Source organism: Mauremys mutica, chromosome 13 (genome assembly GCF_020497125.1).
Source record: "Mauremys mutica isolate MM-2020 ecotype Southern chromosome 13, ASM2049712v1, whole genome shotgun sequence".
Classification (NCBI taxonomy): Eukaryota; Metazoa; Chordata; order Testudines; family Geoemydidae; genus Mauremys; species Mauremys mutica.
In genome coordinates, this window is record NC_059084.1 from 20,374,391 (window position 1) to 20,390,414 (window position 16,024).

The following is a 16,024-nucleotide window of genomic DNA, read 5'->3' on the forward strand; positions in this document are numbered from 1 at the left end:
TCAGCCAGGCTCACTGCAGCTTCAAGTACACCCAACAACAGGTACACAGCACCCCACAGTGGTGGCTCAGAGATCGCACATGGAAATACCAGCATTGGAATACTCTGGCCAATTGAAAAACAACCCCAATAGGGGCACCACCAGGGATGGAACATGACAGGAGTACTGTTCTATTTGACAGGATGCACAAAAGACAACCTTAAACCAGATTTAGTTTAGTTAAAACCAAACATTCTCCAGGTCATTTTAAACACAGTTGCCTTTGCAGGTCCCAATTCAGGAGACCTGCTACTGACCAGTTCAGAGGAACACAGGTGAGGGAGACCTTAGAGCCAATTGCTCCCCTTTACATGTGGAAATCACAGAAGTCATTCGATGACTGTGGCCTTCAAGACAGCATCACACGCTTCCCTAATCTGCTAGCCAGTCTCCTACATTTGCCTAGGTGTCCTTTCACAATGCCCCTTAGGAGGCTGCTTAAGTCACAGCATGTTTTCCTGAGCTTCCCCTCGCCTCCCAACCATCTACCAAATACTCCTCCAAAACCTTCTTCCAGGAAGCCTTCCCACACCCTCTTCCTCAACAAGGCCTCTGTCATAGGCCTGCATTTGGCCCAGTTAGCCTCTCAGCTCTGTGAGGGAAGGTCCACACTAAGTGAATTGTAGACCTCCATGAACAGTTATATTGTCTTCTAGCTACTAGAGATTAAGAGGAAGCTTTCCCGTTGGCTGGTCATCCCTTAATTGCCTCCTACAAAAGTTTCTTCCCCAGAACCAGCTGGGTTTGGCCACTGTCAGAAACAGAATATTGAGCCAAGGGGCCATTGCTCTGAACTGGCCTGCTAATTCCTACGATTTCCAGAGAACTCCTTGGATATCTACCCAAGCGAGTGAGGCTTATTTACGGTCTGACTGAGGAATTCCCAACAGGAGATGGAGTCCCCTGGAAGGCACTTTTGGAGAAACAGAAAGCAGCTTCTTCACAGGAAGTGTCAGCATCGCTGCTTAGCACATCAGTCACCCGGATGGCTCAGCTGACCACGCTTGCAAACACTGGTAGAGCCATGACCCTCTTCGGTCATTTCCTTGCCAACGTGCAGCCTGGATGGCAAGGACTGAAGCAGGCATGAGGAGCCTTGGAGCCATTAACCCCACAGTACCAACGACAGAGAAGTTTAACACTAAATTGGTCAAAACACAGGATCCTCCAGTAGATGAGGTCTTTATGCCTCCTATGTGTCCCCCCCTTTGCACTCCAGGCCCCAGCCTCGGGGTCAAAACAAAGAGCTCTGCAAAGTCGCTCTGCGATAAGGCCTTGGGCAAAACTCTACTGTGGCTTTTAAGGGCATTTGCTGTCAGTCCCCCCATGTGTAATGCAAGTAAGGATGGGAAGGAGAGAATGGCTCCTAGGCACAGGTCAGAGGAAATGCTAGCTCCAGCTCTGCCCCCCATCCTTCCCCCAGCAGCACTGGGGGAGAGAAAAGGTTTAACCACCACACAGAAGGAGACAGAAGCTAAATGCAGGATAGGCCCCTTCCCCATAAGAGGGCCCTGATCCCGGGGTCCCACATCTCAGTCTATCTGAGCAGGGCCCCAGCCAGGTACCTGACTAAAGCTTTAACTTATTTGATACCTACATGTGGATTTTATGGAAGAGTTTGGCAATGCCCTGGTGGGTCCAGTCTTTTCCCAGATGTGGCAAAATGTGACCCAAAGCATCAGACCTAGAAGGAGAAGAAGAGGTTAAAAATACTCCCTTAAAGTTATAGGATTCCCAGCTGGTTTGACAGCAGGCCTCCAGGCATTGGTAGGCTTATGGTACCCTCTGGGACAGGCCCATGGTCACGTACACAAGGCATTTAATGACACATGCTCTCCCTGCAGACAACACAGAGGAGGGCCCCTTACTTGGTGATGGTCCCATCGATATCAGAGATCACCACCTTGTCGTCCCAGTTCCACAGATAGATGGTGGCCTCACAGCGACACGTGCCCTGGTATTGAGTGGTCACACTGAACATCACCTCGTTGGGGCCATCCTGCAGGTTCAGTTTCTTCTACAGCAAGAAGGGAGAAGACACATGGATATTTGTGCAGCGCCTCTCCCCACAGAGGACTCTACGGGACACTACCTGTGTGAACACGTATTTCACCCTAACACATTTCAGTTGGGGGTGTGCACAGAATGTCTTCTCCATGTCAACTCTCTCTGAAATGCAGCTGTTCCTGGGGCAGACTGTAGTAGCTGTTTAACAGCACACATTAAGCAGCGGTATACACAGCAGTTTTTGCAGGAAGAGAACTGTATCCAGTTGAAGCCACAGGGGAATTTCAGGCATGAAGACTAACTACTAGGGTTGGATTTTGGTCAAGACACCCCTATGGGGTCTTTCTATCCACCAGTGATCAGGACCTCTTTTTCACATCTCAGCCAAGAGTTACTCCTGCAGCCCAGAACCCCCAACCAGTGCTGACCCAGAGGGAGTGGGGACCCACCAACTGATTCCACTTAGACCTTCAAGGCAAATGTCCCACCCAACTAGTGACCATACCTGACCCTGCTTAAGCTAGCAAGATCTAAGGTGATCTTAGGCCTGGAACAAGATGTTTAAGCCCTTTAGGAGCATTAATATCTCGGCCCCACTGCAAATCATCCCTTTAGCATGCTCCTAGGCAGTGGCAGCCCTATTTGAAGGGCCATCTCTTCAGTTTCAGAGAGAGATGGATCTCTGCTATCAAGGCTGAAGGGGAGGAGAACACACACATACAATCTGATCTGAAGAGAGCCTCAGGGATTTCTTGTAGGTGGGAAGAAATTTCTGCACGGTGGCATCAGGTCTCGACACCGGGGATATGGATTCATCACTGGATGAAGGATCCATCTTCCTCCTACACCCACATGGAAATGGGGAGAGAAAGAAATGAGGCTGTTTCACTGCAGCAGCAACAGGAGCCCTGACTCAAGCCACAGCTACCAGCACAAAAAACAACCATGTACTGGAGAGAGTGAGACCAGGCTGCAGAGAAATATAACCAGCCTTGCTCGGGTAGATGGGCCGGCATCATGAAGTGGGGATGGGGGGCCTTGACTGAGGTTGTCATAGGGACTGGAGTCTCCAGAGCTTCAGGTGCATGGGGTCAGGATATAATGAGGAGCTGAATGCCCCAACATTACCCACCCCTCTTCCCTCTCAAGGCTACGAAGGGGGCCCCCCACCACTCCCACATACAGGGGTAGCCATTGGGAAGAGCAATTCACTTAATAAAAAGGAGGGAGAAGATCAGCCCTGTAGTCTCAGCCTACTAGGAAGCCAGCCCAGCCTCCACCATAGACCGATAACTAGCATGAGGGGGCTGCTTACCTCTGTGGGGTAGAGCCCTGCTCCAGTTCTCCTGCGCTGGGTTCATGCTGTGGACACAGGCATTTCTACCATTAGCACCTTTAGATTGAGCTCCCAATGGGAGCTCAGAGGCCAGGAGTAAAGGCTACCTGCTTGGCTGGCTGTCAGAGCAGTACTGGATAGCTCTTCACCTTGAGGGGAAAGAGGCTCACAACAAAACCCACCAGCACCTAGTGGGGGTAGGGGAGAGGAGGAGGAGGAGGAGGAGGAGTCTTACCCAACCCCAGATCTGGGACACAAGATGGGGAGGGGAGAATGAAGATCTGGCCCCCATGGGGGCTACCTTTCCTACCCTAAGGAGCCAGTGCCTACCTTGATTTCAGTCCAATACCTTGTGGTCTTCACCTGCTATTGCAGAGCCCCTCTTCTGCCCCTCCCCCATTTCCTTTTATAGTTTTGTTAACTGCAAATTCTTAGCGGGAGTAATTCCAGGCACGCCACCCAGCTCCAGGGCTCATGCTCTTACATGCGGAGCTCCAGCAGTTTGTGCCACACTAACAGCTCAGGCACTAGGGCTGGGTCTACAACACCACTTACTTCAGTGTCACTTGTGTCTTTTAGGGGTGTGAATAAGCCACCCCTTTGAGCAACGTAAGCGACACCAACCTACGTGCCAGTGTGGACAGCGCTATGTCCACAGGAGAGCTTTTCCTGCCAACATAGCTACTGCCTCTCATGGAGGTGGATTTGTTATGCAGATGGGAGAGATCTCTCCCCTCAGCCTAGAATATCTTCACCAGACGCACTACAGCTACTAACTTCCGGCAGCATTGGAGTTCTGAGGATACCACGCAGTGGCCAAGGACACAACCCCTATTTTCAGACGTTACTGCCTCCAGTCTCCACCTCAGCTCAGCTACAAGGCCCTGTTGTGGTTTGGCTTGGGCAGGAGAACGCAGAGGGAGGAAGAAGTTACTCAGCCTCTGCTCAGTTACAGCCACCACACATACCTCCTCAGCAGTCAAGTCTCTCCTCCGCCAGGAAAACCACCACCTGCCGCTCTTCTTGGGCATTTTCTCCTTCACCAGCCGGTCAATGGTGCTCTGTGAAGATGGGAGAGTTTAAGAAGGACAACTCCTGCTGCACAGCAAGTCCTGTCTGAGCCCAAGACTGGAGAACATTCACAGGGCATAGTTACCCAGTTACCTCAGGATGGCAACAGCTAGGCCACTGCTCAAGCATGGAACATAGGCTGAGGGGAAAATTCACAGCATTTACCTTAGTTCAGCTTCCTCCTCAACCCATCCTCATCACCACAACCCATCTCTATGAGAAGCTGAGGCCAACTGACAAAAGGCCAGAGCAGACTGAATTCTTTCAGAGGTCAGGGGTGTCCAGCTCAGCCCCGTCCCCAGGCAGATGTCACCAAACTGGCCTTTTGTCGAGGGGCCAAGGGAAAGCTTCATTTCCCAACTGCCATGTTTGGGTACTCAGAGTGACATGTAGGTACGGACACTGGGCACTGACACCAAAGTGCAGTTCTGGGCTTTGCGTGTTTGAGCAAGGGAGGGACGATTGATGCACTTGTGGTCAGGGAAGGAGGGGACTGGGAGTCAGCTCTCACCCTGACTTTGCCCCACACTTTAGTCTCTCTGTACCTCAATCCCTCCCCAACCCTCATCTATATAGCATATGGGCATTTACAGCTACTCAGTACACAGGACTGGCTCCAGCTTTTTTGCCGCCCCAAGCGGTGGTGAAGAAGAGAAAAAAAAAACACCCCACAACCCACACACACAAAAAACAAAACAAACCACCGTGATTGCGCAGCCGACGAAGAAGAGGAGAGGGAGTGAAGGACCCACTGCTGCAGATCCGGATGTGCCGCCTCAGTAACGGATGGAGCACTGCCCCCTTCTATTGGTCGCCCCAGGCACCTGCTTCCTTCGCTGGTGCCTGGAGCCGGCCCTGTCACTACACAGTGAGGTTGTGAGGCTTGGCAGAGTGCCTGGGACACTTAGGTGATAAATACTATTAGCACAGGAATATAGTTTCCTTAAGGGTAAGGGACTCCGCAGGGTCAGAGGAATGCAGTGTTTCTGCCATTTACCTTGGGAACGTTCTTCTGGAATGCCTGCAAGGAGAGGATCATGGGAGCAGCCACTGCCCAGTTATAGTACCTGAAAGACACAAGAAGTAGAGGAAGGCAATTGCACACGAAGAGCTAAAGCCTCAGGAAGGTGGTGGCTAGGCATGGAGAGGCTGCCTGGAAAGGGAAAACACAGCAAGTATATATTTGGTGCAATGGCAGCAGAGAGCCCTTTTCAGATCATGCTGGCTGCAGAGGGTTTCCCCACCATTTTGAACCTCTCAATAGCTAGGTCATGGTTTTGTGTCTACGTCCCACAGAGCAGCCAGCAAGCACCATGTATCCCAGCCTAGACAGTACTACAATACAAATAGCCATCAACATCTGTCATGGATGCTTGGAGAGAGGTTTCTTTGACACAAGGGGAATAATTTATATATAAAGTCACCAGCTCTAGGAGAAGCCAAGCCAGAAGAGCAGACTACTCACTTTTTGTGGATCTGTATCACCAGGTTTGGGTCATCGAGGACTTCTGGGTTCTCAGCAAACTCTTGGTAAGAGATGACGTGCTCCATGAACTTCTCTAGCAGAAACAGGAGAACGGGGAGAGATGAAAAGCCAGCACCTGAGCAGTCCCTCACTAGAACATTAAGCATATGTGAACCAGAGGGGGGACATAAGCAGCTCTTTAATGGCTGTCAGGATAGGAGTCCTAGACCTCCTCATAGGAAGCTGTCAGACATCTGTGTTGCTGGGCACCACCTCTCCTTATTCACTTGAATGGGTCCTGCAGACGCTCCCCCTCTTCCATGCCCCGGCAGCTGGTCTGCTCCCTATCTGTACTGTACCTCCTCTTAGACAGCTACATACGGTTCCTGCCAAGGAGGGGAGAATGGGAATAGGGGCGGGGTTGGTTGTAGCAGAGCCAGCTGCTGTCCCAGCACAATAAGCTCTGCCCATGGAGAAGGATGACATCCCCAGTGGTGTGCTCTGAAAATTAATAGCAGGTTCATCCTTTCTGCTTGGACTTACTGTGCAAGATCTCTCTGCTGTCCCCGAGACCACCACATAGGGACAGCGCGATGGGGTGCGTCAGGTCATGAGTGGGGTCGGATAAGTTATCGGTGCCTCCATCGGCTATAGGACCAGCCAGTAGCTGGGTATGGCCGGGGCTGCTGGGATCAGTCGAGGACTTTGAACCCTGTTCCACATCACTGTCAACAACAGAAGAAACAGTGACAATGCTGCATGAGTCACCAAGTCAGATACACCCTGGCCACCCGACTGAGGGAGCTGAACTTCTCTCCTCCCCTCCAGAGGCACAGTTTTGAACCACAACTGTGAGACCAGGTTTCAGTCATATGACTAGGCAACAGGAGTTCCTTCCGACCGCATCAGGCCATTGAACTTCACGCAGAGGTGCAGAGCTGTTCTGCTGACTCCCTGGCAGCCAGGCCAGGAGACTGGGGAGGGGTGGTCTCCACAGCTGGACACAAGTGAGCAGGATCTCCTGCTGGGAGACGTCCCAAGCAGCCCTCTCAGGAAGAAACTTGGGCCTAAGGTGTAAGTCTACAAGTACAAACCTGTCTTAAAATAAGAGCCTTAAAAATTAAGGCAAACCCCGGGGGGGGTGGGGGGGGAGAAGAAGGGCTGGGCTAGTGAACAGCACACACTGTATGCCCATTGTAGTACAAGTGCGGTTCTGGCATAAAGTAGAAGCTAGACTGCCCTGAGATTAGTTATACTTAGAAAGGCCATTAAACACTCTCCAGTCCCATCTATATTGCAGGATGGAACTGTGCTCAGCGTAGCTAGGACCACAGTGAGTTTATCTGGATCAGTTACCTCCCACACGTTGTTTCAGTGTTCACTCCCTCCACATCAGCTAGTAGAACAATCTTTTCTGGCTGCAAGGAATCAAAATTCCTCTTGGGCCAAGAAGGTGGCTGGACCCTGCTCTGAAGCCAGCCTAACCAAGGCCATACCTTTTGGGGAAATAAAGGGCCACCTGCTCCTCGTCCAGATTGGTGAGGTCCTCCAAGTAAATGTCGCTGGGACCCAGGTGAGGGCTTCTCTTTGTGGAACCTCAAACACAGATATACAGTGAGACCAGCATTTTCCCCCCAATCCATCAGGCTCTTACAGAAGTGCCAAGACTGTTTCCCCACAAAGACTTTAAAATTCCCCATTGAAATGGACTTCAGCTAGACCAACATGGTGTTGCAAAGACTGCAGGACACACATTAGAGCTAGTGCAGAAGAACCTAGAAGTGAAGCCAATTATAAAGCAAAAAGGGAAACTGATGCATCTATTTTCACCCTCCACGTTCAGTAGCAAGGAAAAAAGTCAAACAACTCTCCCCGGTTGTTAGGGTTACTCTGAGGTATTTGCAATAAACCAAACTTCTGTACCTATGGCAACATATTTGATTTTTAAAAAATCATCTTTCTGCCTTGCTATGCTGGGGGAAAGCCAAGTAGCTCCATTAATCTCAGCTGATTTTCTGTGGGATGAATCCAGAGCAACGAGTAAGCTGTGGCTCAGTGTCACTTAAGTGCTAGAAACCCAATATCCTTGAATATGTCAAAGGATGGACAGCGAGGTACACAGCTGAGCAGGGATTCTGTATAGCTAGTGTCAGCCACAAAAGGGAAGAGAAGACAGACCTGCTGGACTTGCACAAAAGGAGGTGTGTAAGCCAGGACGACTTAGGCAATGGACATGGTATATTTGAGGGATAAGGGAGGCTTTGGGAAGCAAATAGGTAAGGGAGAGGACTGGTATTTGGGACGCAGGAGGGGGGGTTGCACCTCCAACTTCCCTCTTTCAGTTGGCATGTTGCTCTGGGGCTTGCAAAGCAGGTGGAGAGGAGCTGGATTAGAGTGCTTGCCACTGGGGGAGCCAGAGAGCACACTCACTTTCCCAGGAGTGCCACAGGGAGCTTGGTGCACCATTGGGCAGGGGAGCTGCAGAATGAACACCCCACTCCCAAAACACAAGGGCCTCCTGCATCTGCATGCTCGGAAGAGACACCTGGGGCTGGCCCAGATGTAAGATGTGGATCACAGATGCACGACTCTAAGCCAGGCGGCCTAATCCTCAGGGGCGGCTCTAGAAATCAGGCTGCCCCAAGCAGCGCGGTGCGCTGCGCCGCCCTTCCCCGGTCCCGTGGCGGGTCCCCTCTTTCCGCGGCTCCGGTTGAGCTCCCGCCGGCATGCCTGCGGCAGGTCCACCGGAGCCCGGGACGAGCGGACCTGCCGCAGGCATGACTGCGGCGGGTGCCGTGGTCCCGCGGCTCCGGTGGACCTGCCGCAGGCATGCCGGCGGGAGCTCAACCGGAGCCGCGGAAAGAGGGGACCCGCCGCAGTCATGCCTGCGGCAGGTCCACCGGAGCCAAATGCCGCCCCCCCGGGAAAGGGCCGCCCCACGCGCTGCTTGGCGCGCTGGGGTCTAGAGCCGCCCCTGCTAATCCTATAACCAGAACTATAGCAGTCCCCATTCTACACCGTCCAACCTGCTGCTCACCCTGCCTCCTTGGGCTTTCCGATTTGGTTCCTGGGCTATCACTGGGTTCCATGCTCTCTGAACCAGCCTGTCTTGGGGCTGGGGCTGCCAGTGCACAAGAGGGATCCAGCTCTAGGACTTGCTGATTCTTCATCACATTCTCTTCTCCTTCCACAGCTTCTCCTGCTGACTGTTCCTGTGCTCCCTGCTCTCCTATTCGGGGCAGGGTGGTCTCAGGCACACTCTCCACTGTGGCTGCAGACTCTGCCGAGGGCTGGTCTTTCAGCACAGGGGGGCCATTCCCATTTTGGAAGACGGGCATCGGCCTAATTACAGGTGTGGTGGAGGAACAGGACATATCCCAGGAGTCTGCTGTTCTCAAGTCGCCTTCCAAACCTGCCGTAATGGCTTGGAAGTGGGTTGCCTGGCTCACTGGGACAGTCGCTGTTGTGCTGATGGTGACAGTGGACTTGACTGGTTCGACTCGCTCCGATTTACTCACCTTAAGAGGGGGAAGGAAAGAGGGTTGGGTGTGGGAGGGGTAAAAACCGAAGGATCAGCCCTTCAAAAGGAAAGGCAGAAATTCTCCTCCAAATGGCTTCCTCTTTCTCCCACGTGTATTCTAGGCCCCAGCTGGAACGGTATCCACATTGAGTGCATGAAGAAGAGAGGCAATAACTAGCACAGGGGTTCTCTACTTCTTTGAGCTCCTTGCTCCACCCACCCAACGTGCTATAAAAACTCCACTGCCCACCTGTGCCACAATAACTGGTTTTCTGCATATAAAAACCTCAGGGCTGGCATTAGGGGGTAGCAAGCAAGGCAATTGCCCAGGGCCCCATGCCACAGGGCCCTCCCCCCATGAAGCCACATTGCTCAAGCTTTGGCTTCAGCCCTGGGTGGTGGGATCAGGGCCCATGCAGTGGGGCTTCAGCTTTCTGCCCTGGGTCCCAGTGAGGCTAATGCTGGCCTTGCTTGCGGGACCCCTTGAAACCTGCTCGTGGCCCCACAGGGGGGCCTGGACTTCTGGTGGAGAACCACTGAGCTAGCGGATGCTCTGTGGAACTTACACCAGTGATGGGAGCTCACCAAGCACCTGCTCCCCCTGGATTCTGGCACTATGGAAAGCAAAGGAAAGTTGCTGCATCATATTTACAGTAATAAGCTATACTAATCCAAACACCTTTATCCCTGTGTAACTGCATCACCCAATGGGGCAGGCAGCGCTGCTTTAACCATATTAGTTTCAGACAGAGCTAGGTAGAGCACAAGGAGTGTGTATAGACTAGCCCTTATACCACTACTCTGCAGAAGGCTTCATGTCACATATACAGATAATCAAAGAAAGACCTCTGTTCCATTGGTTATCAAGAACAAGCCCATGTGCACATATTACACAGAAAATACACAAGAGAACATTCAAGGATGCAAAGTTAAGCACTCAAAGATGCCAGAATTAAGGTTGCCTGTCACCATCCCTCCCTCCCCATGGGCTTGATGTGTATACAAGCAAATGGCCCATCAGACTGTTCTCTTCTGGCTAGTGAGGGGTCTACCAACAAAGACCTAACCGGTAGACGCAGCCATAGCAGGCAGCCAATAGAAGGAAGCACCAGACTAGAGCTATTCTGTAGGATCTGCTCTAGAGTTCAAGCTACAGGGACAATATTCTGCATAACATAGGCACTTACATGGCCTCAGTTCTGACTCTCCGTCTATGCGTTACATTTTAATTTATATTAAAGCGGAGTTGGGACTAAGCATTAGACCAAGGAGAGTCAGACATACTAGAGATAAAAAATGTAAGAGGGCAAGGGGAAAAGAGGCATCCCACCCCACTCCCTGACCATTGCTCCAGAATAGCCCATGCAGAACACAGATACCTTCAGACAATTGCAGCATAGATCCTATTTCACAGAGTTGAAAGAATTAAGCTGCTGCCTGAAACCTGGGACAGCCATGTTCTCTCACTAGACCAAGCGTCAGCTGCCCACTGACACGTGGTCAGAAAGCCAATCTCCCCCCAGCCAGTCTTTTCCAAAAAAGCAAAATTTGTTTAGAGTTTGTTTTCTCCATTCCCCCTCCCTTACCTACCTGAGGGAGCCTCCCCCAAGTCCACTGCATGCAGGGTTCAGCTCCAAGAAGAGAGGGCTCAGAGGGTTTGATCTCCAGTTCAGAGTCACTTTTGGGGGAAGACGGATGGCTTGGAGTAAGGCTACAGAGAAGAACCAGGAAGTCAAGCAGAACCCTTTCCACCTCCACAGCACCCATCCACATTAATTACAGTTGAAGCCCCTGGTGCTAATGGGATCAGGGCCACACTGTGCTAGGTGCTGTACAAACACAGAGCTGGTCTCTGCCCCAGACAGCTTACATTCCAACTAGCCAAGACTGACAAGGGAGGGAAGAGAGGCAAAGCCATCGGAAGTGATTTGCCAGAAGTCACAGCAGGTCAGTAGCAGAGCTGGGAATAGAACTCAGGTCTCAAGTCCCAGTCCAGTGCCTGAGCCATTGGCCCAGGACTGCTTCTGTGGGCTTGTCAACACGGTGCATTAGTCCGCTCCAGAAAGGTGTAGATTCTAGTTCGCACCAGTATGTCATGCACCAAATAGTCTGCATGGACTCTGCTGGCACACACTAAAAGTTCACACGGGTGTGCTGATGTAAACATTACCGCATCAATGCACACGTGGGAACTTTTAGTGTGGGAGACACACTAGTGCAGACTAGAATTTACACACCCCTGGTTCACTGTGTGGACAAGCCCAGAGACTCCTTCAGGCCAATTTCCACCATTACCATCCACACAGATGTTCTTGCCACTTCTCAGCTCTGCCCACAGGATCTGGGCCTGTGCAGGGCTTCTAGCCCTTCTACATTCCACTCGCACCTTATTGGGCCAGGGAAGCTTATTGTTCCAAGTTCTGCTCCCTTGCTCCACACGGCTTTCTAGTCACCCCATCCTCAAATATACCCCACAGTCTCATGGAGCCTTAAAATGACTTACCTCTGTGGCGGAGCCAGCTCCCCATCAGAATAATGGTGGATCTCTTTGGATTGCAGTGTCCCAGATTCCTCGCTTGGGAGGTCAGTGAAGGAGAAATAAACTGAATCACTGTGAAGAGAGAAATAAAATAGAGTGGAAGAGGGAAATACCAGTATTGGGACCTATTGCGAGGGACCCACTATGCAGAGAAAGGAACTTAAGTATCCAGAAGCAAAAGGAATACTGATTTAGCATTTATACAGGCTTCACTTCCCCAAGGTGTTGCAGTAACATTAGCTACTAACGAACCACCCCGCACCGCTGGGAGGCAGGTAGTGGAATCACCGCCATTTTACATAGAGAAACAGTGATTAGGCAAGTGACAGACTCTGGTGTTCTCGCCTCAGTCCACCAGACCACCTGCCCCCAAGGAGACCCACCCAGCCACCTGGCAGGGCTCACCAGGCAGTCAGCAGCTTGCGCTTTTCCTCAAGAGTCCTTTCGCTGTCAGTCCCTTCCTGCTCTTCCGAAGTAGAGTCTGCTGCCTCCTTTGGCTTCAGCTTCTTCCTGCGCCGCCTTTTCTTACGAAGGGATGTCATGTCAGAGCCTGATGCTTCTGGCTCTCCAAGCAGGCTGAGCTGAGACACAGTGGATGCCTGGGATGGTTTGGCCACGAGATCTGGGCTCTCTTCCAGAGGGATAGGGGAGGTGCACAGACAAGAGGGGAGCGTCTCCTGGAACACAAGTGGGAAGAGACACAATTGTTAACCTTTGACCCCAGCCCTGTGGGGACAATCTACACAAAAAGTGTCATCACAAAATTGTCATGTCCTTGAATGAAGATCCCTTCAGGTCTGGTACGTGTGGAATAGACACCAGGACACCTGTGTTAGCCTCAGCCCACAGAGACTGACTTTGAAAGGAACTTTCCAACAGCTTGGCTGAATGCAATTAGAAGGTGAGATCAAGACTTAAAGTTAATGGTGCAGAGGGGACTGGTAACTGGATATGCAGCCTTTTCACCTCTAGGTCAGTCGGTCTCATCTAGCAGCAGCCAAAAGTCAGCATGAGGGGGTTGTCGGAGCAGGACAGGCATCGCCTCACAAGAGCCCAAGCATTGTCAGGCACAGCAGAGGCACCAAGATCTAAGACCACCTCTCTTTTGGAGGCTTTATCTATGGTCAGAGCAAAGGGGGCTGGCTAATCACTGTGCTGTTCATCAGGGTCTTGGAGATGCTCCAGTCCTGACCTCATCTACATTGCATCATAAGCTCCTTGACACTGGGACCTTTCCATGTGTTATACCTGGGAGGGAGGGAGGGAGAGGGAAAGCACCATACACACCCCAACAGCCAGCGAGGGCTAAGGGCACAATCCCAATGGAGAACAGCAATCTGAGCCTACTTGTCCTTCCCTCTTCCACTCCCCATCCCTCTTGCAGTAGGCATGAAGTCAGGAAAATACAGAAAGAAAAAAAGAAGAAAAAAAAATGAGCCAGTCGACAAGAGGTACAGGAGCCATTTCAGGGGCACGCAGTGGGTACATTCAGCTCTTCCCAGCTATAGAAGATGGCTTACCTCATTCTCCTCTGACTCCTGGACGAAGAAGGCCTCTCCGTTGTCTCCCAGCTTCATGTGCAGGTCCACTGGCTCCCCGTTGATTACTATGTCAACCTGACAAGGGGAAGGGGAAGAACAGGGCTTGGAATCCATAGGAATCCACTCTCCTAGCAGTTCCCTGGCAATAAAGTCACACACAAGACAAGAGGGGAGATCCATCCAAACCACATCTTCCCCGGGAACCTCCTTCCATGCCACCACAGGGATCTCCCAAACCCTCTGAAAACCAGGAGGGCTGCAGACACCAGTTCTGTTTGAGAGGATGGAATTCTGCTTGGCAAAGGAGTCCCCAGTGAGGCCCCTCAACAACTGGGGAGAGTGTGTCCCAGCTCATGGGGACACCTGTCCCCACCAAGGCTCCTCCCTGACTGAAGACCTGTTTCACTTCCACCTGCCACTTGGTAAATGAGGGACAGAGGTCCTCTCACGTGTCAGTGAGGGACACTGACTCTCCCAAGCAGCCTGCTGAGGATGGTCTAGCTTCAGAGAGGGGGAAAAGCGAAGCATTCCACAATGCACCAGGGCTGTGTGACGACGCAGGCAAATGGCAGGGCTCTCTGCCCCCACCTTCAGGCCAGCCTCTGCGAACTTAGTTTCAGGAAGAACTAGAATGGAGGAGAAAGGAGGGGACCTAAGCAAGTAGGCACCAGTGCTCCCTAGCACAAGCAGCACACACCCCATCTGGAGGGCATCACTTACCACTTTCTCCCTGGAGCGCAGGACTCCCAGCTTCCCAAAGCGCACGTGGAAAGGCGAGCACTGGAAAGAGCCATCCGGCTGCCTCACCACAATGATGTCGATGCATCCTGTCAGGGTGGCTGGGTTCAGGCCCTTGTACAGCTCCTTCACGGTGATCAGCACAGTCTCAGCCAGCTGCCCCACGTAGTTCATGGTCTGGGACTGCAACCAAGGGAAGCGGGGAGAGACTCAGGGGGCTGTGAGGGACCTGTACACCAAGCTGGCCAAGGCAGAAGTCAGCAAGCATTAGAGCCACAAGACTGGATGAGTCTGAACAAGGGAGGTCTATTGAGGGAGGTTAAAATTACCACTGGTAAACAAAAGGAAAATGGAAACAAACTAGTGACCCAGAATTGCTGTTTTGGAAATTAGGTCCAATTGGTAGACCAAAAACAAACCCAAACAGTGGAAGGGGTGGGCTATTCTGCCCAACACCCACTTTTTAGGGTTCTAGAGAGTGGGGGGGAGATCATAACACAGAGGTGGGAGAAAGGGGTGAGATTCAACATGGCTGCTGCTTTCTGGAAGCTGGGATCCCCCCCAAAACACTGTCCTGGGCATCCTGACCAGACCATGCCACAAAGAGGGAACCAGTGACACCAGCTTTGGCTAAATCCTTAACACCAGGAATGTGAGTCTTGGGTCCCTGCTCCCTCCCCATGTGTCGTTTCTCTTCCCCACCTTATTTCTTTCCTTTCCCCCTCTCTTTTTGCCTTACATTAAGGAGTCTGGCTTAACTGGCCAAAACTGCCCTTTTTGTAACACTGCTGTAAGCACATGACCAGAGGCAGCTAAAAGCTATGCTCTAAACCAGAGGCTTTCAACCTTCTCATTTGTGGACCCCTAAAAATATTTAGAGTGGAAATCTTGGGCATAGTCTGCAGATCCCCAGGGGTCCACGGATCACAGGTTGAAAACCACTGCTCTAAACAGCCCCAAGCTGGGTACAAGTTTGTCAGCTCTTGGAGAGGCTAATTGGACCATGTGCAATGCCCGCACTTCTTCAGCGGCAAGTTGCAAGTGAGAGTCAGCACTAGAGGGAGAAGCTGTATTTCCTATCTCTGCTGGGGGGGGGAGGGGAGGGGGTGTGTGTGTGTGTGTGTGTGTGTAAACAGAATAGGTAATCATCAAGTGATTCATCCCCTGTTGCCCATTCCCAGCTTCTGGCAAACAGAGGCTAGGGACACCATCCCTGCCCATCGTGGCTAATAGCCATTGATGGACCTATCCTCCATGAATTTAGGTAGTTCTTTTTGAACCCTTTTATAGTCACTCACCCTGCTGCTGCCCCCCTCCCCCACCCCAACACCCTCTCCCCTTTTCATCTTAAAGTACTAATAACATTCCCCAAGGGAACTGAACAGGCAACAAGTATAGCTCAATTGCCAGATAGATTCTCCTGCGTGTGGCAGGAAGTTCAGTGTATGCTGGAGAGAGAGAGAGAAAAAGCCAGGCTACCTGTGCCAACCTGAAGCCTAATCTCTCCTTTTGCAAAAGTGCTTGTCATGACAGCCTGCATTAAGGCAGTAGTTTAAACACCTTTCTTACACAACTGGGTTTGAATAAAATGACTAGATTAAGAAATAAACTCACTGGCTATGTCAGGGCCTCCTTGAGCCAGGTTAGCAGTTACTTCTTCTGGGTATACAGAATAACTGAACGGTGGGCATTTGAAAACTGTTTTTAACCCCAACAACATATTTTCCTACAATATAAAAAGACAGCTGAGTGTGGCTGTGTCGACACA

The 16,024-nt window shown here is 51.5% G+C and overlaps 1 protein-coding gene across 8 annotated transcripts in view; it reads right to left on the bottom strand.

Moving 5' to 3' along the window:
• Window positions 1-16,024, bottom strand: part of LPIN3 (lipin 3) — a 47,608-nt gene that overhangs the window by 4,504 nt on the left and 27,080 nt on the right. For 7 of the 8 annotated variants that reach the window (XM_044986690.1, XM_044986695.1, XM_044986693.1 and 4 more), the window contains exons 2-16: window positions 14,239-14,439; window positions 13,498-13,593; window positions 12,383-12,654; window positions 11,942-12,049; window positions 11,029-11,149; window positions 8,956-9,436; window positions 7,415-7,514; window positions 6,462-6,643; window positions 5,919-6,012; window positions 5,451-5,520; window positions 4,351-4,443; window positions 3,362-3,408; window positions 2,768-2,888; window positions 1,908-2,056; window positions 1,637-1,723 (exon numbers count right to left, since the gene is read on the bottom strand). In XM_044986690.1, coding sequence (XP_044842625.1) covers window positions 1,637-1,723; window positions 1,908-2,056; window positions 2,768-2,888; window positions 3,362-3,408; window positions 4,351-4,443; window positions 5,451-5,520; window positions 5,919-6,012; window positions 6,462-6,643; window positions 7,415-7,514; window positions 8,956-9,436; window positions 11,029-11,149; window positions 11,942-12,049; window positions 12,383-12,654; window positions 13,498-13,593; window positions 14,239-14,439 — 2,222 coding nt within the window. Of the gene's footprint in view, window positions 1-1,636; window positions 1,724-1,907; window positions 2,057-2,767; window positions 2,889-3,361; window positions 3,409-4,350; window positions 4,444-5,450; window positions 5,521-5,918; window positions 6,013-6,461; window positions 6,644-7,414; window positions 7,515-8,955; window positions 9,437-11,028; window positions 11,150-11,941; window positions 12,050-12,382; window positions 12,655-13,497; window positions 13,594-14,238; window positions 14,498-16,024 lie in introns of all 8 variants that reach the window. The other variant, XM_044986692.1, reaches the window with a different exon arrangement.